The sequence below is a fragment of the Zonotrichia albicollis genome, chromosome 3 (genome assembly GCF_047830755.1).
Source record: "Zonotrichia albicollis isolate bZonAlb1 chromosome 3, bZonAlb1.hap1, whole genome shotgun sequence".
Classification (NCBI taxonomy): domain Eukaryota; kingdom Metazoa; phylum Chordata; class Aves; order Passeriformes; family Passerellidae; genus Zonotrichia; species Zonotrichia albicollis.
Window position 1 is genome coordinate 81,271,382 of NC_133821.1, and position 23,126 is coordinate 81,294,507.

The 23,126-nt window shown below is 42.4% G+C and overlaps 1 protein-coding gene across 2 annotated transcripts in view; it reads right to left on the bottom strand.

Moving 5' to 3' along the window:
- The window catches only part of ADGRF5 (adhesion G protein-coupled receptor F5), a 41,724-nt gene that overhangs the window by 5,004 nt on the left and 13,594 nt on the right, over positions 1-23,126 (bottom strand). Inside the window, exons 2-18 of one of the 2 annotated variants that reach the window (XM_014265682.3) lie at positions 19,931-20,082; positions 18,670-18,813; positions 16,487-16,547; positions 15,743-15,907; positions 14,180-14,359; positions 13,677-13,804; positions 13,168-13,226; positions 12,359-12,501; positions 11,314-11,520; positions 9,184-9,417; positions 7,639-7,803; positions 7,290-7,508; positions 6,813-7,031; positions 5,442-5,594; positions 4,029-4,225; positions 3,244-3,423; positions 434-1,804 (exon numbers count right to left, since the gene is read on the bottom strand). In XM_014265682.3, coding sequence (XP_014121157.1) covers positions 434-1,804; positions 3,244-3,423; positions 4,029-4,225; positions 5,442-5,594; positions 6,813-7,031; positions 7,290-7,508; positions 7,639-7,803; positions 9,184-9,417; positions 11,314-11,520; positions 12,359-12,501; positions 13,168-13,226; positions 13,677-13,804; positions 14,180-14,359; positions 15,743-15,907; positions 16,487-16,547; positions 18,670-18,771 — 3,783 coding nt within the window. In that variant the 5' untranslated portion in view covers positions 18,772-18,813; positions 19,931-20,082. Of the gene's footprint in view, positions 1-433; positions 1,805-3,243; positions 3,424-4,028; positions 4,226-5,441; positions 5,595-6,812; positions 7,032-7,289; positions 7,509-7,638; positions 7,804-9,183; positions 9,418-11,313; positions 11,521-12,358; positions 12,502-13,167; positions 13,227-13,676; positions 13,805-14,179; positions 14,360-15,742; positions 15,908-16,486; positions 16,548-16,958; positions 18,536-18,669; positions 18,814-19,930; positions 20,083-23,126 lie in introns of those variants that run through there. The other variant, XM_074538005.1, reaches the window with a different exon arrangement.

A 23,126-nucleotide genomic window follows, 5' to 3' on the forward strand; every position in this document is an offset into this window, starting at 1 on the left:
AGTACTTCTCAGTTGATCTTGGTGACTTTCTTGTGGTTTATACTGAAACCCAAAAAAGCATAACATGATGCCTCCAGCTGCACTGTAAATGGAAACAGGGATGCTGAAGTTTGCCCACCTGAACATAACAGGGCTGTTTTCCTGGTCTTCAGCAGTGAAGTTGATCCCAAAACTACTGGCAAAGTAGGGAGTTATCTTTAGGCCAGCTTTGTCTATATGGCACATCTGCTAAGGCAGTTGAGAATATGAAATACTGCTGAATTCCTGGAATGGCTTTCTCAAAGAGCCCTTTTGGAATAAGGATGTGTTAGGCAAATTTAAGCTTTTCCCTGGTGTTCTTAGGCCCTGCCAAGCATAGCACTGCAATAATGTCTCCATGTTAAATCATAATAGCGGAAACTAATGAACAAAATGAACAAAATGAACAACTCACCTGCAAAGCATTGAGCAGACTAAAGAGGATGTGGAAAGCTGGATGACTGTTTTTGATGATGGTGGCAAGGCCAAAACCCCAGGTGAGGCCTAACAGTGGTGTCAGGATGGCCACACTTTTGCCAATCTGAAACAGAGATTTCCTCTCCTGCCCGCTTGACCTATCCCCAATAGTTGGCCTCAGTATTTTGATTATAACAACTGCAGCAATGAACAAGTTTGTGGCCACAATGATCAAGGCAGGTATGACAAAGGCCAGGAGAGCTTTGCTGTCCTGCCAGTTGAGCCAGCAGACATCCTTTCTTGTGTAACTGTTCTTTGGCAGCGTGACAGCGATGGTGGTGACTGCAATGACAAAGGGGCACACGTATCCCAGGCAGAATGCCACCGTCTTCTGAGCAGTCTTACTCGTGTTGTGTAAGATGAACACCAGTCTGTAGAAAAGGATGAGGCCCAGGCTCAGCATCCAGAAAAAGACACATAGGTAGAAAAAATGGATGAAGAAGGTGGCCATGATACAGATGTCTCTGCTCATCTGCTGGTTTTGATCAGTGATGGAGGCAATGACAATGAACCAAACGTCAGCAATCAGCAGGGATGTGGCAATGTTGAGAATACAGACATGGCGCATGTAGGAGGTTGTGTTGTTTGTCACGTACTTCCAGACCAAGGATTCAATTATGATGCAGACCACCAAGCTCACGATTGAAATGGCCAGGCCAACGTAGGAAATATAATTTTCAAAGATTAGCTCGGAGGATCTATCAGGTGACATCAGAATGGAGAATGATGTCAAGTGATTGCAGGAGCAAATGACATAACGTTCTGACTCTGTGGGTGTGCAGCCATAATTATCCCAGTCCCCCTTGTGATTGTTGAGTGTGAAGTTCCAAAAGACACACTTGGGCATCTTTAGAGACAAGTCTTTCTTTGCAAATGTCATATTAACATCAAACTTCTGGCTCCTGTTGCTGCTCAAAGTTGTTGTTATCAATAAACCATTCACAAATTCAGATGTTTTCTGGGGCAAAAAATGTCCAAGTTTTGAGTACATTACACTGACAATGGTTGAATTTTGGGTTAGATTCTGGATTTCAGTTTCACTAATGAGCACATTGACCGTGAGGTTTTCCGCACTGCGGAAGTCCTTGTTATAAGCTGTGTTGTTATTTTCCTTGACAACTACTCCTTGGAGCTGAACAGTGTTTGCAGAGACAGAAGGAATGGTGTTATTAACTGGTTGGAGGCGCAAGGAAAAATTTTCTACCGACTGTAGTAACAAAGAACTTTGTCGTGTCTTCTCTTCTTTCAGATTTTCCCAAGCTTCAGTTGTGGAATTGTCAACAATTAAGTCCACTGTGGATAAGAAATTCTGGAACAACAACAGAATAATGCAGTAACTGAAATCTCACACAATTAATTGTTGTTTCTGATGGTAATTTATGCATGGTCCTAGAATTGCCTTTTGAAAAAGCTCAGCATTTTCTTATTTTGCTCAGTCCATGTCAAGTCTTCCGTTGTTAACCCTCTGCATACTCTATTTGCAAGTTAAGGTTTCCAAAAACAGAGCTGTGTGACTATTTTTTAATATATTATTTGGTACTTTGGCATTGTTTGGCATTTTTGGCATTTCCAGCCTTCCTTCCTTTCTTTCTCAGTGTTCTTGCTGTCTTTGATTTCTTGGTGTCTCATGTAGGGCTTTCTATCTATGACTATCAAACCTTTTTGCACTTCTCTGTTCAGAAGAGCAGTGCTTTTCCTCTGGACCTCATAATCAAGGTTCCCAATTATTTCTAAGGTTTCTTTTGTTATTAATTTGTTGTTACATTCAACTTATTTTTCTTGCTTGATCGTGGTTCCTGGAATTTACTCTCCCTATTCCTATTTCACCCTCTTTTTCTATTCCTACTCATGGAATCATAGAATCATGAGTGGTTTTGACATTTAAAGGTCATCCAGTCCAACCCCCCTTCCAGGTGACAGGGACATCCAGCTTCATCTTGGACGCTTCCAGGGTTTAGGGCATCCACAACTTCTCTGGTAAATTTTTTTCAGTGCCTTACTGCCCTCACAGCAAACAATTTATTCTTAATAATCCAAATCTGCCTTCTTTCAGTTTAAAACATTTTTCCTTGTCCTGTCACTACAGGCCTTGATAAAAAGCCTTTTTATAAGTCCCCTTTAAGTATTGAAAAGATGCAATAAGTTCTTCCCTGAGTCTTCTCAAGGCTGGACAACCCCAACTCTCTCAGCTTGCCCTCACAAGAGACCTGCTCCAGCCCTCTGACCATTTCTGTGACCCTCCTTTGGACCCATTACAGCATGCCCCCATCCTTGTTGCCCTGTGGACCCCAGAGGTGGATGGAGTGTTCCAGGTGGGATCTCACCAGAGCAGAGTAGAGGGACAGAATCACCTTCCTCCACCTGCTGGTCACACTCCCTGTTAAGCAGCCCATGACATATTTGGGTGTCTGGGCTGCAAGAGAGCATTGCTGGCTCGTGTTCAATTTTTTATCCATCATCTCTTGTCCTTTGCTGTCTTAGAATGCGGCAGATATCCATATGTTCCTAAAATATTTCTAGTTGCTAAGTTTACAGCAGCTTCTCTTTCATGCATAGACTCCTCGTCCTCATCATTTTGAGTTTTCATAAACTTCTCTGTATCTTTGCTGTCACTTCATCTCATTCCCTTAACACTGTCCTGATCTTGATCCTAAGCAAGTGTGAAACTTCAGGGAAAACATAATTCTCTCTTACAAAAGAGGTAAAAGGGCTTGGTAGGTGTAGATAAGACTTAAAATAAAACCTTACCTGCATAGGGGGCTCCTCTGCCTCAACTGGGATAGAGGAGACCATATCCAGGATGGTAATAATTGCACCTAGGTTTGCTGAAGAATTTTTTATTGTGGTTAGCTCCTTTTTTGTCTGTTCATTAAGCCGTTCAAGGTAGGAGGGTAGTTTAGCTTTTGCCTCAGGGCCGCTGACCAAGGACTGGAACAGAAGATAACAGCATTGAACACAGGAAACACAGGAAATTGAACACAGGAAATCCTCTAACCTGGCTAAGATAAAGGTGACTCTGGATGGTTTGTGGATGGGAAGAGCACTGTGGGATGATACCAAGGCTGAAAACCAAGGCCTGGCACCCATCTGTCAAGTGCAGTGGCCAAGGGTGTGGGCACTGTAGGAAGGGCCTGGGGATGAGGCTGGGTAGTGGTCCAGAGTTAATCCTACAGCCTCACTCTTGGTGTGCTCTGTAACATGCTCTGGGCTTGTGCCTGAGCAGAGCTCAGGGAACGCTCCAGGCCAGGAACTGCTCCTTATGGATGCCATGGACAAGGTCACCTTGCCTGGGAGCAGAGCATTCATGTGTATGGACATTATCCATGCAGTGCCTCAGGCCCTCTGTGTCCCGGGAGGGGCCTCGGCTCTTTTGCTGGCCAGTGTAAACAAAGCCAAACATTCTTCATGTCTTTAAAAAGAAACTTTCAAATGCTTCATGTATTTTAGACTATGATAAGCAAAAATCATGCAACCAATACTTTTTCTCTCCACCCAGCTCCCCAGCCCGGCCTCCACAGACCCATGAGTGTTACCTCAGCATCACTCAGCAGGTTGTTTATTGGTTCGGACAGGCAGTCATTCCTTGCAACTATCCATGAGCTGTGGTTGCAGAGGTAAGTTATATTGCCTCGAGTAAAACCTGTTGGATTTTTTACATCACAGCATGGCTTTATTAATATGTCCCCTTCTGTTCCAATGCCCAAGCTGTCTGAGCAGGAAACTTTCTTACCTGTACAGAGAGGAGACAGAGATAGAAAATAAGAAGCAGGAAGATGAATGAATTTCCCCCACAAAATTTGTGATCTGTTCAAAGGTCTTTAAATTAGGATTTCAGTTTACTGTTTTCATTAATTATGATCTTTCAGGGTGTATATGTCTCACATTCCTTATTTTTATGAATCAGGAAATGTAAAGGGCAATTTAATAAAGCTCCAATTTTTGAGTACTGAATCTAATCAACAAACCAACACCCAAAGACTTAGATTTATCTGTGACTAAGGGTTAGACAGAACTGGAGTGGGATTATATTGAACATCAAGTGAACAATAATTAATACAAAATTTATTCTGTTAAGGTACTCAGTACTGCTGTAGCACTAACAGGAAATTCATTAAGACCTTCATAGTGAGGCCTCAACACCTTTTTGATGAACCGTGGGTGTTGCTAATTGTCTTTGATTGGCTTAGTCATATCAGTAAGTATCTGCTGATTAAAGTGATTAAAGTAATTAAAGTGCCTGCATATTTATTGCCTAAGAGAGTGAAATCTGGCAGATATAGTGATTCAATTGTAGGTACCACTGCTGTGGGAAAAAGAACATTTCTGCATCAGGGGGATGTGCAAGATTTCTTCCTTTCCAATTTGGAATAAAAAGAGCTGAAATATCCAAGCTCTTGTCAGAACTAAACATCAAAGCTGGATTTAGCAATGCTGAATTCTAATTACAAAACATTCCCCGCAGAGCTGACTGGAAGCTGCCCTGGTCTCTGCAGCACCTCACAGAGGTTGCCCTTCTTGTGTTCAAAGTGGAAATGCTCTCCCACAGGCTGTCCTCCTGAGCCTGATGAGGCACCACAGTCTTTGATCCTTGCTAAATTGTTAGCAAGGAAGCTGGAAACTGCATGACCACATTTCAACACAGAGGATGAAGCTTGGTGGTGCAGCCTGCAATAGTGATTAAACTGTCACTGCTTTGGGACATACTGAGTCCACTCTCAAATACAGCAAAGACAACACATTTCATCTGTTTTTTTTTTTAAATTACATAAAACCTGATATTTTCCTCTGTGTGTAAAAATTTCCCATGAGAAAAGGAGATGTAAGTTCTTGGATAACAAAAATCTGTTTCTGTTAGATGTCACTGGAGATGAATTTGTGGCACCTGATTTAATAAAGATATTGTAATGTCCTATATAACAGCTATAAAGAGTAACTTTTCTCCTTACCAGGTATCAAGTGCAGTGTTATATGTTCACTGTCAACTCCCTGTCCGATGCGGTTGACAAATTTGCAATATGCCATAACCTCTTTCTCTTTGTTGCATTCTTTTTCCGTGTGATTGTACGTGTAGCAAAGCAAGTTGTCTTTTTTCCTTTCCTCTGTAGGGATGGATGAAGACAAGTTAACACAGATTTGGGGTCAGCCAATTAAAACCAGCAGAAAGCATTGACAAAACTTTATTTTCTGTGGGTACTAGAAAAAAAACAACTTTCCTTTGTGAAAAAGCTCCCTCTCTGTATGCCTCTCTGTCCCTCTGTAATAAATCTGGCAGCTGCTGCATGATCAATACCTTTTCATTTACTGCTCTGTGAGCAAATCGTCCCCAAACCCTCTTAACTGTGCAGTAACCAAAATTTGCTTTGAAAATAATTTTTGAGAATACTCTTCCTGCCTTTACCACAGGTGTTTCAGTTAAGCTGGGATAGAATTTGGCTGTTCTTACATGGTTCTTTTGAACTCAGGATCTGTGCCACACTCCACTGCTCTTCAGAATGCCTGTGCCTGAGGGTGGGTCTCCAGCTGCAGTCTCTTCCAACATCATCTTGCCTTTTTCTTAGCTACTGAAGGCCTCCTCAGTCTCCACCTGCTTTACTACTCAGCCTGTTGTTTTTGCACTCCTGCGTGTTTCCTGAGTTGTTTTTGGTAGATCATATTTGCTTTTTTTTTTTTTTTTCAAAGTAACATTTTTATAATTCACTTGAAAAATTCTGGTGTATGAAAAGCTACTTGCTTGAACAATTATGGTGTATAAAAACATGTCAGGGAAGTTGCAGAATTGCCCTAAATTTGAAGACATAGAAGCGTAGGCTTTTGTATTGTTAAAGATGTGCTCCCTGTATTTCTCCCTCAAAGAAAATGGAGTAGTTTTTATGAATTGCATTCTTAATGGGTTACTTGACATTTTTCAATAATTAGTAGATTTTCTTAAGTGATATTTTCTCAGTATTTGTTTTAAAAAGTGGCAGAATGGAAGATAAAAGCAAATAAAAAGAGTTCAGCAATTTCCAATCTGAAGAAGGGTCAGGATGCTCACTTCTCCCTGGCAAGTCAACCCAAATGTTGAATTTACCTATTATATATTTTTCACTATAGCAGTGACTTCAGGATTAATCCCAGACATGTTCCACAGGCATGCTCAACATCCTAAAAAAAGTCCATTTCTCTTTTATTTTCAGCCTCAGAAGTGCTCTTGAGTTATCATGAAAGCAGTAAACATGACTTGTTTACACAGACCTAACTGAAAACAAAAAACCCAGGGTTTTTTGGGTTGTGACACAGAGTGAAACTAATGATTCTGCAAATTTATTGTGTCTTACCAATTGGAAATTCATTTTGTTGAACCACAAATGTAACCCTGTACTCTCTCACAGTCTTTGCACTTATGCAGCACTCCAGGGCACGTGGCACTTCGCACTGTATTGATGTTTCAATGGGGTCTACCAGGATGTTCTTCTTCAGGGGCAAGGAAACCACCTTGATGGTAATGTTGGCAGAACTGTCCAGGTTTTTCTGGGAGAATGTGCAGATGTAGGTGCCTAAAAGAAGTGATACAAAACCACGTCTCAGTCAACAGAAGTGCTCCTCAGCTTTTGCATGGTCATGAATGATGAACAAATACAATTCTGTTGGCAACATCAAGCCTTGGTGCCCTCCAACACTTAAAATTTTAACCCTGGGGGCTTTTTATTTATTGTGGCCAGGCTGCACAGTGATTTGCAGGGCTTGGGATCCTGTAAATTATCTGTTACAGAGATTTCATTGCCTTTGTAGCCAATGAGACCAGATTTACTCACCTCTCCAGTCCTGCGAGGCAGACTTCACTGTGAGCACAGACACGGCTGGGAATTTGCTATTTTTGATGCACGTACCGCAGTCTACTGGTTTTGTGTCATTTCCAGACTGGATTTTCCAACTGATGCTGTCATAATTGCTCACATCACTTTCACACGTTACATTGAACCCGTATCCCTCGGAAACTCTTGAGTTTGTGCTTGAAGATATTGTTACATGGGCTGAGACAACACAGGACAAAAGTCACATTAGTGAGAGTTACTTTTAATCGTTTTCTCACAAATTCTGCATGCCACAGAGGCCACCTGTGCATAAAGAGCTGTTGCTCTGTGACAAGTCCCTGCCCCTCACCTTTCCGCAGGTACGTGACTGCGATGCTTCGAGCGCGCCTGGCTCCGTGCCCGGTCTCCATCTCACACGTGTATGTGGTCACTGCACCTGATTTCTCAGGGGGGCACAGGGACTCGTTGATGGCGAGCTGGTATCCAGTGCAGTTTCCACTCAAGATGGTTTCTCCTAGGCAGCAATAAGCATTGTTTAAAGGGCTATGGATGTCCAAAAACACCTCTGGAAAGCACAAGCAATTACTCCAGCCATGGAAACCCTTGTAGGTTTGTATGTAATTGACATCATGGCACTTGTAACTCATCATCACTGAAGTTCATTCACATCTTTTGCTGTGGCAACACTCACAGAGTGGCAGCACACAGCTCTGTGCTGAGATTCCTCCTGCCAAAACCAGTCAGAATGCAGAGAATTCTCCAAGCAGAGAATTCCACTGCTTAGAAATCTCAGGGTCAGTCAAAATGAAGAGTATTCTGGTTAAACTTAACTTCATCATCTGTGATACTTATGGTGAGTAAAGGTAAGTAAAACAGGAATAAACACTGCAGATTTTAATGCTGTCTAATTTTGAAATAAAATGTGGAGGTACTTGACAGTCATTCAAGTTAAAATCTGAAGAGTGCTGGTTTAGCTGCCAGCACAAAAGCTATCCCACGCTGCAGCTGGCAGCAAAGTGGACATGAGAGCAGAGCAGAGTTCCTGGGGGAAAGCCTTGCCACAGGGAATGAGAGGTAAAACAGCCCATTTCAGTGGGCCAGGATCCCTCTCCCTGCAAGCACTGCTGCACTCTGGTAACTGTCCTCTGAGGAAGTGGGGGCATGCATGACCTTTGCAGATTTTATCTCAGTTTGCTGTCCTGCTTTCTGGAAAGTTTCATTTACGGCCAATAGTTAACAATAAACAGTTACTTCATACTCATAAAATATTAAGAGGGGCAATAGACAGTTTAGGTGATGGTTCATAGACATTTATGAGCAGTTCTGTTCATGTTACTTTGTAGTTCTTTGTAGCACATTTACTTGGTGCCTTATTAACTCTGTATATTGGAAAGCCTTACGGGATGCCTCTGACTCAACTGGTATGTGAAGTATCACAGCTACGGGTGGAGAGACAAACAGTGCTGATATTTATCTGCATTGCAGCTGTTTCACAGTGTAGCACTTGTACCTCATGACTGCCAAATCTTAGTAAGTGGTACATGAAAGATCTTTGTACCCCAAGGGTGATTCCAGAGATAGCAGTACAGACTGATGCACTCATCCCTGGTCTCAAAATTAGACCATGCAGAAATAAATTTTCTGGAAGAAGCTGGTGTGTTGCTGGTCCAGGCAGCTGTTTCCATCCAGGATGGCACAGTTAAGGCATCAGTGTATGGAGATGCCTGAAACCCCACTGGCACCTGCACAACACATACAGAATCTGTCCTTCCCCCTGCCACTTTTGGAGCATACCCTGTATTCATCCTAGGACTTTGGGGCAGCCACTTAGGAAGGAGACTTTTGATCAGTGAGCAAACCTAGCAGGTGAAAGCCAACCTTTTGTTAATCTTACCTATAATGTTGATTGTTCCATTGACTTTCCAGGAAACCCTAAGCGATGTCATGTGTCTGTCAATGCAACAGGACAGCTGAAGACCCTTTGCTTGCACTTCAGGACTGTTACATGTGACATCGATGTCCTCAAAGTTTGGAGTGACATGCAGTGGAAAGACAGATATTGTTTCTGTGCCATTGTGTATCTCTGTGTGATATGGACCACTCCTTATGGACACGCAGCTATAGGAACCTGTGAAGCAGAAACAACAGTTTTTGCTGAGTTTGCCTTTATTTTGGCATTAGGAACTACTTCCACAGCTGGTTTTCACATGTCCCTGCTCTGCAGTGGCTCTGCTACTTGCTGATCAATATGTATCCTCAGGTCACCTGCAGAATGCTTTCTGCAAACCCCTGGTACCAAATGGATCTAGACTAGTATTCACTGTTGATGGGTACCTGAGATCTGTGTTCTCAGACCAAAATACTTAAATCTGGCTGAGTAGGTGGTTTTGGGATCTGTATATTGCCCATAGTCCTTCTGGCAGCAGTATGTCATGGTAAAAAGAGAATACAGAGAGTAGGTGACGAGAGAGGAGTCCAGGGTGGAACCACCAGAACTGGCCTCGGAGTGGAGGCTCTTAAGCTGCTCAGAAAGCACTGCCAAACAGAGGAGAGTATTTGTCACAGAACCACAGAGTATGCTGAGTTGGAAGAGACCTGTCAGGATCATTGAGCCTGACTCCTGGCCCTGCACAGGACACTCCAACAGTGACACCATGGGCCTGGGAGCTTTGTTCAAACACTTATTGAGCTCTCAGGCTTGGTGCTGTTACCACTGCCCTTGGGAGCCTGCCCAACCACCCTCTGGGTGAAAAACTGTTCTCAATTACCCAAAACCTCCCCAGACTCAGCTTCATGCCTGCTCCTTGAGTCCTGTCCCTGGTCACCAGGGAGAACACATCTGTACCTGCCCCTCTGCTTACCCTCATGAGGAAGTTGAAGGTCACAATGAGGTCTCCCCTCAGTCCCCTCAATGCTGAACAGACCAAATTACCTCAGCTCCTTCCCACACAGCTTCCCCTTCAGGCCCTTCACCATCCTTGTGGCCTCCTTTGGACTCTCTGCAATCGCTTGATGCCTTTTTTGTATTTTGGTGTCCAAAACTGCCCCCAGGACTTGAAGCGAGGTCTCCCCAGCCCAAAGCAGAGCAGGACAATTCCCTCTCTTGCCCATCTGTCAATGCTGTGCCTGATGCCCCCGCACATGGCTGTCCCTCCTGGCTGCAGGGCACTGCTGACTCACATTCAAGTTGCCACTGACCAGGACCCACAGGTCCCTTTCTCTTTATCAGCCACTCTCTCAGGCACAAGTCCCCTGGATGCAGCCAGGCTTGCTTTTGAGATTGGAAATCAGAGGTCCAAATTTCCCACATATTTTAAGTATGTGGATTTCCCTTCCTCACTGGGATAGCCAAATGAGCAGACCACTTACATAGGAGTGGAAACGCTCAGATTCAGGGCATCCTCAGTCTGAAGAATTTTGGATCCACTATTCCTACCTCACATACATGTGCCCAAATACCTGATCACAGGCTACCCTTTTTGAAGTTGAATGTAGAATTCATGGTTCAAAGACATGAACTGAGTGGAAGCTTGAGCCCAAGCTCTGATAATACATAATAATTCCCCTCACAGATCCTCCCAGAAAAATGCTGCCAGTTTACCTGTTTCTGATTTTCAAAAATCCCTAAACATGCAAAACTGTAACTCTGTGCTCTGATTTACTTAGGTCATGTGTGTGTAGGGGGCAAGGGCATTAAGGACAAATTCAACTACAGCCTCCAGCTACCACACCAAAAGGGTGGGAAGGCCTCACAGCCATGCAGTCACCATCATCTCCCTGGTAGGAAAATGAAGCCTGGCCCTTGGAACACCCAGTCATGTACAATCACTTCAGTCAGTTCACATCTTACTGGCAATGCCAGTCAATATGTAGATCACTAAGGAAAACAACAGGAAAATTATGAAGGGCAGTGTAATTTTCATATTTCCTCTAGAAAATGCAGCCACTGCATTCATATTTGCTTTTTATAGAACTAGCCACAATAAAGATTTACATGTGCTGTTTTAACAATGGAAAATCATACCAGAATCCTTCATCGTAACATTGGTAATTGTAAGAATTGATCTTGTGGATGCTGAATCTGTCTCTATTGAGTACCGGGAGCCCGCTGAGATGGTCTGGTCAAAGTGATACCAGGTCACATTGGAAAATGTTGAATTTATCTCACAGGTCAGTCTTACGGTGTCCCCTTCAAAAATGTTTGATGGTTTCACGGTGAAGTTTGTCTGATCTGGGAAGACAGAGAGCAACATTCTGCATTACTGTCACTTCAGCTCACATCTTTATGGTGTCTTTCATCTTACAGGGGTCCCAGGTGCTTCACATCAGCTGCAGGGTACCACCTCTGATACAGGCCATGGGATTTTCCCCTCAACATATTCTTTTAGTATCTTTCTCAGCTAAAAATTCCAGAAGGTTTTATGCAGAGTTAGAAGAATTATTATTAACACCACCACTTTCTAATTAGATTAGCTGGGAGGAGAAGCAACCAGGTTGAAGTAATCCTCTGGGACAGACAGTCCAGCACTTGGTGCACTGAGAGCAGAACACCTCCAGGGCACTGGATCAGCAGCTGAATTGTAACACACTGTCCAGCAGCAGCATGGAAAATGTGCCAAGGAAGCCAAGGGGAATGTGTTGTCATGTAAACTGCTAGAGTTTTATGTTTTGCTTTAAGGAGTAGGAAGTGCTGACAGCCTGACATTCTTAGAGCTGTCTTGGTTCTGGAGGTGAATGAAGAGTGTTCAATCTTTCTCCCCTGGACAGACCACATCAGGGGTCATTTAGAATAATTTAGGCTGGAAAAGACCCCTGAAATAATCAAGTCCAATCAATAACTGGTCAGTGGAGTAGCTGGAAGTGTTTGGTTTTTCATGGGAAGTACTGGATGCATGGTCCTCTCATGAGGGTCCTAAGCTTTGGTGACACAAGATAAAATGAAACAGCTAAGAAATAAATGTTTCTTGAAAGTCCAGTACCAAATCATCAACAGTATAGGGCAGCTACATGATTCAGGCTAAAATACTAAAGTAAAGGTTGAAGGAAAGTACTGAGAGCTTTAAACTTACTAGTGATTACTCTTGTGAAGGTGAATGGGTTCAGCTGGTACGATGAATCCAGAAACTGCGGTACAGCTCTGTTGGAATGTCCAACCTGAGTGAAGCTTGCTGCTCCTGTTCTTACTTCAAAGTTCACAAAAACACTTCCAGGGCTAAACAGATACAAGAATGACATGAGCACCAGAATTAAATATTCTTGTATATTAGTGCTTTTCTGTGTTGTGGTGACCCATCTTGCATGGATGGGAAGACCTCACAGGACTCCCCTGTGGAGACTCCTCTTGGGACTCAAAACTTGCTCCGTTATACTAGGAAGTTGTGCTACAGCTCTTCCCGGCAAAACAAAACCTTTATGTGACACCTTCCTTGTCTGATGTTTATTTCTAGTAAACTTTCCTTAGAAACCTAAAATGCAGCTGCATTTAAATATGTGTGGACAGCAGCAATGTCTCCTTTATCCAAGGCTGTATCCAGAGTCAATGTACTATTCACCTTCCTCAGGGCCTAGAAAGTGATGTTAAGTTTATTTGCATTCTTTTCCCCTTTGGGTGGAGCTCAGTCTTTTCCATAAAAGGCTTTGCTCCAGATGGGGAATGATTGCCTTTCTTGGACTTTTGCACAGGGATGAATTCTACCCATAATCCCATTTCCATGTTCATACTTGGGCTTTGCTTTGCAGTTATTATTCTCTTATTCAGTGTGTGCATGCTGGGAGTGGGTTCTAGGCAGAGTGAATGTAACCTTTGCTGACTTGTGTCGCCTTGAGACTGGACAGGGAGATTTGTGTCTCCCAGGAAAAAATGAAATTATTTACTTACCTAAAACCTGTTACTGTTGCTGATACAAAGCCTGGTAGACATCTGTAGCTGGCATTAAACTGTAAACAAAGACAGGTGAGATGGTGTAAGTCCTCTGTGTATTACTGAAGTGTGCTTAAAATAGGAAACTCTCAATTCCTGATGTGAGTAAGGACATGTAACATATCTGATACAACAGGCCTGGTGTTCTCCTGCTGACATGGAACACATTTCTGTTCATGGTTTCATTCCATGTGTACCCACATGGATTTAAGATAGGACCAATAATAGGAATTTTTTTTTTCATGTTTTATATACAAAAGATCCCTAAATACTTCCCTGTGTATTAAAATAAATGGGAATATTTTCATTGCCATCAATGGAGTCAGCTTTGCCCCACTTTTCAGCTCCCATTGCTGCACGCTTCCCAGCTCCCCACAGAGACACTGACCACCCAGGAACTTAGGGTAAACACCACATTACTTAGGGGGCTCTCAACCTTCAGAGATTAAAAAAAATAAAGTCATTACCGCTTTTTCAAGGTCCATTTTGTATTTTTGGTATAACAGAGAGGAAGAATTCTTGAGATCATCCTGGAAGTTTGAGTCAAGTCTGACTGACATATTCATTAAAATGGGCTCTCCCATACCACAGGACTCTGTAAAGAAAGACAGAAAAGTAAATGCAAAATGATAAAAAACAATGCTTATGAGGTGAAAAGCTGTCTAAAATCTGATGAGATTAAACTTTCTTGGCTCAGCGAAAGCTGAAAGTCCCAAAGAGGCACGGGAGTGATGCTAGGAGTTGGGACTCCAAATGCTCCAAATATCTGCCAGTGTTTGGGTCAAGGTGGGCCCATATCAGAAGGAGAAGAACTTTAGACCATCTCTGCAGACATTCCTCCACATTCACAGGCTGAGTGGTAGCCAGCTCAGTCCTGATGTGCTTTTACATCATACCTTTCATCACTATTCTGACATCTAAGCAGTGTGCAAGTTGCACAACAATGAAGTTCTGCCCTGTGCCTCCTCACCTTCAGTCTGGGGCTCACAGTAGGGTCCATAGAAAGGCATTTTCTGCATGTAGCCACAGGGCAGGGCTGGTTCCAGGCTCAGAGAAGGGCAGGGCATCACATCACTGCACACTGTGCTTGGCCAGGCATATCCATCTTCACAGAAACAGCAGCTGCTATTCTCACCACTGGGCAGGCAGACTGGAGTCAGACAGACAGAAAAATAGCATGAGAATAGTAAATGGGGCATAGCTATTGCAAGATAAATATCTACCTTTCTTTATCTTCATGAGAGGGATCTCAAAATCTTGCCCTTATTGTGAATTCACTTGAATGATGCTAAAATGTTGATCTGACAGCTTTCAAACTTTACTCCACTAATTGTAAATTACCAACAAGAAATGGGAGCCAGACTGGCACAGAGAAAAGTCTGATCAATTGCTTTCAAGTAACTGAATGGAGATGTGAAGTCTGATCCTAAAAGTTTACCTGGCATACTGGCCAGGGTCCCATAATACTTTTCAGACTGAATGTTTTTATGTCACCTGAGCTGAAAGCAAGTGTACAAGCTTTTAGAGATTGTAAGAGCGAGACCATTCAGAGTCCCAGTGGCTAATGAGGTGTTGTGTTGTTCTGGTTGTTCTGTCCCCTCCTATGTGATAGAAGGTAGCATAATCACTAAGTGCTTTAAAGCACTAAAAAAAGAGAAACCAATCAAAAAAACAAAACCAAAACAAAAACCAACCCAAAACCAAAACCACCAAATGAAAACAAAAAAAAAAAAAAAAACCAAACCAACCAAACAAAACCAACCCCTCCCCCCACAAAAAAAAAAGGCAAAAGAGAGCACATCACTGTAACTTTTTCTACTCTTAATGTGTCATCGGCAAAGTAAGAGATTAACAAATTGATTTTCACACGTTACATGTGAGCCTGAAGGCCTTTATAAGATGCATTTGCATGTTGCTTTGGAAACAGTTGAATACTTCCTTTTGCTGCTTTAGGGCTCAGTGACAAGAAGGTATCAAATCTCCTGCTGTTGTAAATGCTTGGTGTGCTTGTATATGCTCTGCTGTATTACTTGGATGTGATGTTGCACGACCACAACTCGTGCAATAAAACCTGTTTTACCCTGTAGGAATAGGTGAAGTGAGCTCTATCTCATGCAGCCTTTCCCTGTCAGAGTCAGAGTACAGCCTCTTACAGCCATCTACGTTCCAGATACAGGAGGAGGGAAGTAAACAGTCTGATAACTGCTGTCACAGCTTCCTGAAACTTGAAAGTAACTCAGACTGCTTGTCAGCCAAGCTGGAGCAAAATCCTTTGGCTCAGGCTTCCTCTGGCTTTGTCCTTTCCTTAGGAAAAGCATTCAGAGCTACTCCTAATGCCAACATTATATAAAAAGGAGTGGTGAGAGACAGATAACAAATATGATGTTGTGTGCTACAGCTTCAGCCTTGCTGGGTCTTTCAGCAGGAGCACAGATGGTTGATTCTGAAGTATGATGGGTGGTAAAAGTGGGAGACCTCAAATACTGACAAAACCCCACATTATCCAGAATAAACAAATCAATAGCCAACCCACCTGTTGTAATGCTGATGTTTGAAACTGTTGTTTGTACATTTGAAATATTAATTGGAAGATCAATGTTTTTAAAATAGGCTTTGATTTCATCCAGATAAGATGAATCCTGCAGGCTTACTTCAATGTCAAAAGTATGCTCCGGAAAGGGAAGGTCAAGAATAAACACTGAAAGAGAAATAGAATGAGACTGCAAAGATGTGTTTGAGGGTAATCACAAATTGATGGCCTCTAGTTTAGCATTTGGGGTCTTTGTTGCTATTTAATGGTTGCTTAGTGTGGCATTCTGCTTAGGAAATCTACTTGCTTCCCACTCAGCAGATATTCTGCTTCTGTTCTATCTGCTCCTTGTCTGACAAAAGCCAGATTTTTCTGGTGTCAGAGCATAGGAAGCTGATACAAATGACATAATATATTCATAGAAGAGCTGTCTCATCCCTTCTCTCCTTAGAATCAGTAAGTTGATGGGTTGCCAACCACAGACTGAGCCATACAAGATTATCTTGTCTTTATCTCATCCTGTGATGAGATAAAGTGAGTTTCTCACTTTATCCTTCTGATTCTGTTCCCCATCGCACTGAGGGAGAGTGAGCGAGGGGCGCTCTGGTGTTTGGCCAGGGTACAACCACTACCACACCTCATCCTTGATGCTTCCAGTTCAGTACAGCAGGAGATGCTGTCCCTGACAGTGATTTCACCCTGGGCCCACTGGAAACCTGCTCTGTTACCAAACATTTATGTACATACTGTTTCGCTTCTGCCTTTGCATCTCTGGGAAGAAGCTTTCTTGCCCTAGCGTGCTGTCAATCTGTGGGAAAAAAAAATAAAATGGTGAAGTTCCATGACAATAACAAAGTGAAACTTCAGCTGCTGTTGTTGGCAAAAGAAATTAGGGAAGAAAATACTGACATAGGTAATTTTTTCCCACTAATCTTGGTCTCACATCTCCAACCTCCCACCCCATCTTCCTCTTTAAACAGAAAATTTCTATCATCCAAGCAGGGAAGGGTTAAGCACCAGCTAAGGGATGTACTGAGTTTGCAGATGCCTCTTTTCATATCTCTGCAAGCCAACTGTCCCAGTTCAGGAGGATTTTTGTGTCTGAGCCTCAAGACCTCCACGGGGCTGTCACAGAGCACTTAGTCCTGGGCCCGCCTTGATTACTGCTTGGGAAACCTGGCCACTCAGCATTAGAATCCAGAAACTGGACTTTGATCACCTTTTGCTTTCCTCTGAAGCAGCAGAGCCAGCCTGAGCAGGAGAAGAAAGGAGACTGAAAAGCCTTGGCTCCAGCTCAGTTTCCAGGTCAGCTATTTTGGGGCCATCAGTAACACACAGCTGACCATGGCAGGAGTTAGCACCACTTCACTCTGGCTGGGTTTACACAGGCTGCAGCCAAGTCAGATTCAGACCATCTTATCTTTTTTTTAATTGTGCCCTAAAAATACATTGGCACCACTGTTAGCAAGAAAGGCTAAAGAACAAGCAAAGACACAGGCAGGAAATTTGCAGCTTTGCCAGCTTCTTGGTTCCTACTGAAACCTTTATTTACAGAAAGGGTGAATAGCTTGGCAACTCTTGAGTCGTCTCTTTACATAAAGGAACCATCTGGTGTGTGATTAGAGCTGGGTTTTGTATCACAGCTGTGCTGGGGTGAGGATCCCAAGGAATGCTGGCACTTTTTGCACTGCTGGGATACACCTTGGTTGGCTGCAGGAGTTACAGAAAGTGCCCTGTGACCCATGTCCTCCTCCAGGTTTGGACTCAGTGGTTTCCTCTTTCAGTTATTCTCCCAAACAATCAAAGAGTATTGCTAGGTTGCTAAATACTTCACATATTTCACACCATTATGTAATGACTCATCTGCAGGCTGTCCCATGATCAGTGGTGCTAAAAAAAGGTGTTGCTTTTTTTTCATGAAAACTCCTAAGTGCTCAGATGAAGACTCAGCTTGAAAAATCAGAACAAATTAGATAATTGGCCACTGTTAGACATCTGCTGAAGCACAGATGGGGCTGCTGCAACCAGACATATCTTGTTTTGCCAAAGGAGGGGGCAGTGGTAGAAAGAGCTTAAGGAGCTCCCACCTTTCTCTTCACATTTCCTTTCCTTTTTTTTCAACTTTCTCAAAAGAAGGAGGTTCTCCATTTGTTCACAATGGAGAAGATAAAAGAAGTATTGTCTGGTCTAATACTAATTGTGATGACCAAGAATTGGTGGATTTACCAGATTATATTTACTTCCATTTGGTTAGGACCTTGATTTCTCTGTTCTTCTTTTGACTTTTTTGTTAGGGAAAATTTGTCTTTTTTGTTAGGGAAAAATGTGCAGAAACTGTCTGGTAACAAACACAGGATGAAGCACAAAATGGCTTTCCAGAATTCACACTGTCAGTGAAACAGAAAGGATCTATGAGGATTCTTGAAAAAGTGGGAAACGAAAGTAAAATCTCAGTTCATGGGCAATATCTAAACACAAATCACCCAGGAGTAGATTTTTGGTCATGTGCACTTGTCCTGCTGTTGAGACAGTCCTGTCACCTACCTGCAAACATGTCACTTCTAGAAATATTTGGTTCCTCTCTCTTAGGATGGGTGAATTCCACCCAGGAGCAGTGCCCACATATATGTTATGTACACTTAGCTCCAGGGACAGTAATTGAAACCAAAACCCCTTGCAGACCAACACAGTGAGAAACATGTTGTTTGTTCAGTGCCTTCTGGAGAGACTTTAAACTGGGAAACATGAAGAGCCCAGTTTTGGATCTCTCCACCTCTTTTACACACTCCAGGTTCAGATTTCCACCCCCCCCCGCCCCCCCCAAATATTATTCTGACTTCTTCCAAGGTTTTGTGGGTGTAAAGGAGAACATCAGGCTGATACAAGCAGAGAGCCAATGAAAACCAGTGGGGATGGGGAAGGATACTCACTACATAGGACAATGGATAGAAGTTTGAGCTCTGTGGTATCTGGCAGCAGGCTGAGGCCAGCAGGAAGAGGCAGTGGAGACCTGTAGTGGTTGGGGATGGCATTTTGCCTGGTGACTTTGCTCTGCAGCCTGAAGTCAGCTGTACCTACTCAAAACAGGAGAAAGAAATTGTTTGAAGAAAGCAGAGTCCTGAGCAGATTCCTATCAAGAAAAAAAAGAGGTGCTAAAAATCTGCCTTGAGAAAAGTTGACTTTGGATCTTCAAATATCCCTCCTGGTGGTACTTGGGAAATGCACTGCCAGGAGATGAGGGAGCAATTAGGAATGTTGCTGCAAGTGAGGGCCTGCCCTCTTGCAGCAGGGAGAGCTCTGCTACTGGCTGTATCCCACTGGAGAGGGTTGTAGCATCACCATGGGCTCAGGTACAGATGTCTGTGTGTTTGTTACCCCTTGGCTAGCAATGGACACAATGAAGAATGGCATCTCCTGGAAATAATCTGTGTTATCTTGAGGTTTTAGCAAACTGCTCCATTAATTGCACTTGAGTTAACAAATAAGTAAACTAAAATCTAAGGACCATGTCACACAAGAATATAACGTGGTGCCTGAAATCACACACACACATACCCACACCCCAATAACATTTTCTACCTCATTAATTCCTGAGCTGATTTAGTCACACAGCAGACTGGATGATGAAACATAAAGGGAGAGGTAAAACATTCATGGACCCTTATAAAAAGAGCTGACACATTTATGCAACCAAGGGGAATAGAGAAAGGGAGGTGAAGAATACATAAAAGATAAATATTTTGCTGTGAATATGCACTTTCTGGTTATTCCAAACAAAGCAGCACCTTCTTAGTTCCAGAATTAGCAATTAGTGGAGACCTAAAGAAAAAGAGAAAAAGGCAGAACCCAAGAGGACTGTGAAAATCATTTTAAGCACTGAGGAAAGGCTCTAAGCACAGTACTGGACAGAGCCTGAGTGGACAACATCAGCCTGATAAGAATCATGAATCCCTGTAAAATTACAATGTTTTCACATTGAAAAGGCTGTTCATCCAAACTCAAGTTTTGCAAGGCAGTGAATCACTAGGGGAAAACAGAAAAATCAGCACCTCCTGAGATCAGTGGCTGCCTATTGCAATCATTATTTATCAGAACTGAGGCTCCCAGGCAGGCTGGGGCTTTGCTGGCACTTTCCTGCTCAGATGAGTCCATGACAGAAAACAACAATATGAACATGATCTGTGGTCTCACCTCTTGAATTGTAAGAGGATGGCAAGGAGTTTATAGCCAAGCATGTACTTGATATCACCAAGGTGGGTGCCCAGCAGGGATTTGTGACTTTTCTCACCAACTGTGATTCTTAGAGAGATCCATCTGGAGTGGGACTTCACCTGGATACTGACCTGGTTAAAAGATAAGAGGCAAAAGTAGGGATAAATTATTTTCTTTTCCAATACAGAGATGTTATCACCAGAGCTCTGCAGGAGTGAGGTGTAAGCCTGTACCTTGCTCTCTGTTCTCAAGTGATGTGGAAAAGGCAGTGGTCAGTGATGCAACACCATGGAAAATTTTACTTGGTTGAGACTAGCAAAAGCAAAGTCTGCCTGTGAAGATCTGCATTGGGGTCACATAAGACTGAGTGACTTGATAATGAAATTCAGAATTCATAAGTGTAAGGTGGAAAGAAATGATCATGGCAGTCTGTATTCTGTGATGGACTCTGAACTGACAATTACTACTCAGAAATGGATTTGAAGGAAATGTCATCTGAATTCTGAGATGCAATTAAAGAAGGAAAATTAATTTTAAGATATTTTAGGATATTAATGGAGGGAAAAAACCAAAACCAAAACAAAAAACCCAAACCCTCCAAATAAATATAAACAAAACAAAACCAAAACAAGAGTAAATAAAAACAAAATAAAATAAATAAACAAAGAAAAAACTCCTCTTTTATCTAGACATCTGAGCTAACACAGTATAGCTGCTCTTATACTCCTATACAGGAATAACCAGAAAGGGCATCACAGTGACTCAGAGTATCTTCCTACCCCACTCCAAAATCAACTAAAATAAAAGAGTGTTACAGGCTTTTTTTAATCCAATCAATGAATGGCTAACAGAATTGGGGGAAAAATGTGGAGAATTTTTTTTCAGTTTCCCGGGCATGTCTGTCACTATATCCAGAATTCTACAAAAGAGACTATTTTGAGACTATTTTCCTATTTTGAAGACATCATCCACTTGTAAAAACCTCAAGACTTCCATGGATCTGGCTGATCCCAAGATCACAATTGATTAAAGTGGATCATGAGGGAAACATTATAAGCTGTGACATAAGTTCCTCATATAGTGACATGACTTAATAATTGAAGCACTAACTAAACAAAGGTCTCTGGTAGCTTTGTATACTCAGCATATTCTCACAACATATGGTAAAAGAACGTAATCTGCACAAAGAGTTTGTTTTACACTGGTAACAGGTTAATGAAACAGATAATGGAAGGGCAAAAGGGTCATTAAACAAAATCTATGATGAGAGTAAACATCATCTGGCAGAGTTTTGCATCTATCTTTTGCCCTGCTCCCCAACTTGCCTTCATATTCAAATGTTGGGGGTCAGCCTCTATTTCCAAACACATCTTCTGTGTGACTTTATGTAGCTGACAGCAAACACCCTGTTAATTGTACGTGTAAGACCCCATATAGAGGACAACTCATGCAAATGAGACCTGAGCTGCTACTCAGGCTTTGGTAGCTATTTAAAGCTCCAAAACATTCCAAGCCAGTATCTAAAAAGCCAGAAAACCAACAAACAAGTTGAAAATGGGGAAAAGTATTAAATGTTCTTCTCAAGCAATGTGGCTGTTCCCTTTGTTTATTTATTTCTCAGTGAATAACACATTGGTGTAAAACTTTTAGTGAGCAAATTCTCAAGTATCTGTCTGCCTTCAGTGGGCAAAGCACATGTGCAGACATATTCCTCATTTCTCATACAAATTGTCTCTGGGGAACAAAAAGTATCTTCAATTGAAAAGGACCCAGAGAGCTAAAGAGGTCCAGATTTGCCACGAAATGCTCATTCTCCACAGCACTCAGGCTGGAAAATATTGTTTAAAGTTAATACTAAAATGCAGAGGATTCCTAGAGGTAAATAGCAAGGTCTCATTTTAACCCAGGACATAAGGGAGATACATGACCTTCTTATTAATTTTTCTCTAAACTTCTCTTTTTCATGAATGCTGTAAAATAATTACACCTTCTCTTGCAAATCCACCCAGCACAATAGTCACCATCACACATTTTAGAAAATAAAGACAACACCCAGAGATTTAGTAAGATTTACCTTCTCAGGTGGTTCAAAGAGAAGATCTTCTGATTAGATTCATCTTAAACATCATCTGCTTTCTACCATAGCTCAGTCTGCTCTCTCAAAGGGATATTAAACCACAGGAACTTTTATAATTAGTTGAACAAGTTATTGCGGCCCAGAAAAGAAGTTGCCTCTGGAGCCTGCACTCAAATTTCAAATGTGAGACTGAGCAGATATGCCACTGCAGAAAACCCACAAGGCATTTAAGAGGAGATATTTCCTGATACCATTCATCAGATTGTACTCATTATTTCCCCCTGCACTGATCTGAATCCCTCAGTGTCTTATCTGCAGATTAGTGGACTAACTTGTTCCCCTGCTGTTACTCACCTTCTTTGTTGTAACAAAACAGGGTGTTGAGGACTGAAAGCAGCAAAATCACGTTTTGTAGCTATGGCAAAGTGTCTGTGGGCTATGACTTAAACTATAAAGGAAGAAATCCCTAAAATTTTCCTACCTGAGCTGGCAGCCTGCTTGCTGGGCCTGGAAGGCTCTGTGGAGACGCATTTATGCCCTTGGAGAAGCTGCTCAGAGATGCAGACCTGTGGTTCTGATGGCTATGGGAATTTCCAGAAATCAGGGGAAATTCTGATGTGTTATGTATGTTCCTACACTGAACAATATCTGGAGCCAAGAACACACAAACAGGGGACATCTGTCCAAGTAAGAGTGGAACCCTTGTCCCTACAGTGTTTGATAACAGTTGGTTTATCAATGGAATTTGTTTCCACAGCAGTGAGTGAGGCAGTGACTGACTGAGGTCTGTGGAAATCCCTGGGATTAAGTCCATGTTGTGTTTATTTTTTTAACACTGATTAATTCAGGAGTCAGGTCTGTTTCCTTTTCTGCAAACCTGCTAGCCTGCTGTTCCCTGCAAGGTGGTGAGTCAGACCTCAGCTGCTTGCAGCAGTTTTAAGGTGATTAAATTGGTATGACTGATGCCCTGGTTACCCTTACAGCATGTCTTTGTCTTCACTGTTGTGGTGCCATCGCTCTGATTTATTGCCCACTCAAGCTGGTTCAGGAATCTGAAGAAGTAGAAGTCCAAGGCTACATCAACAGCACTTAATGCCA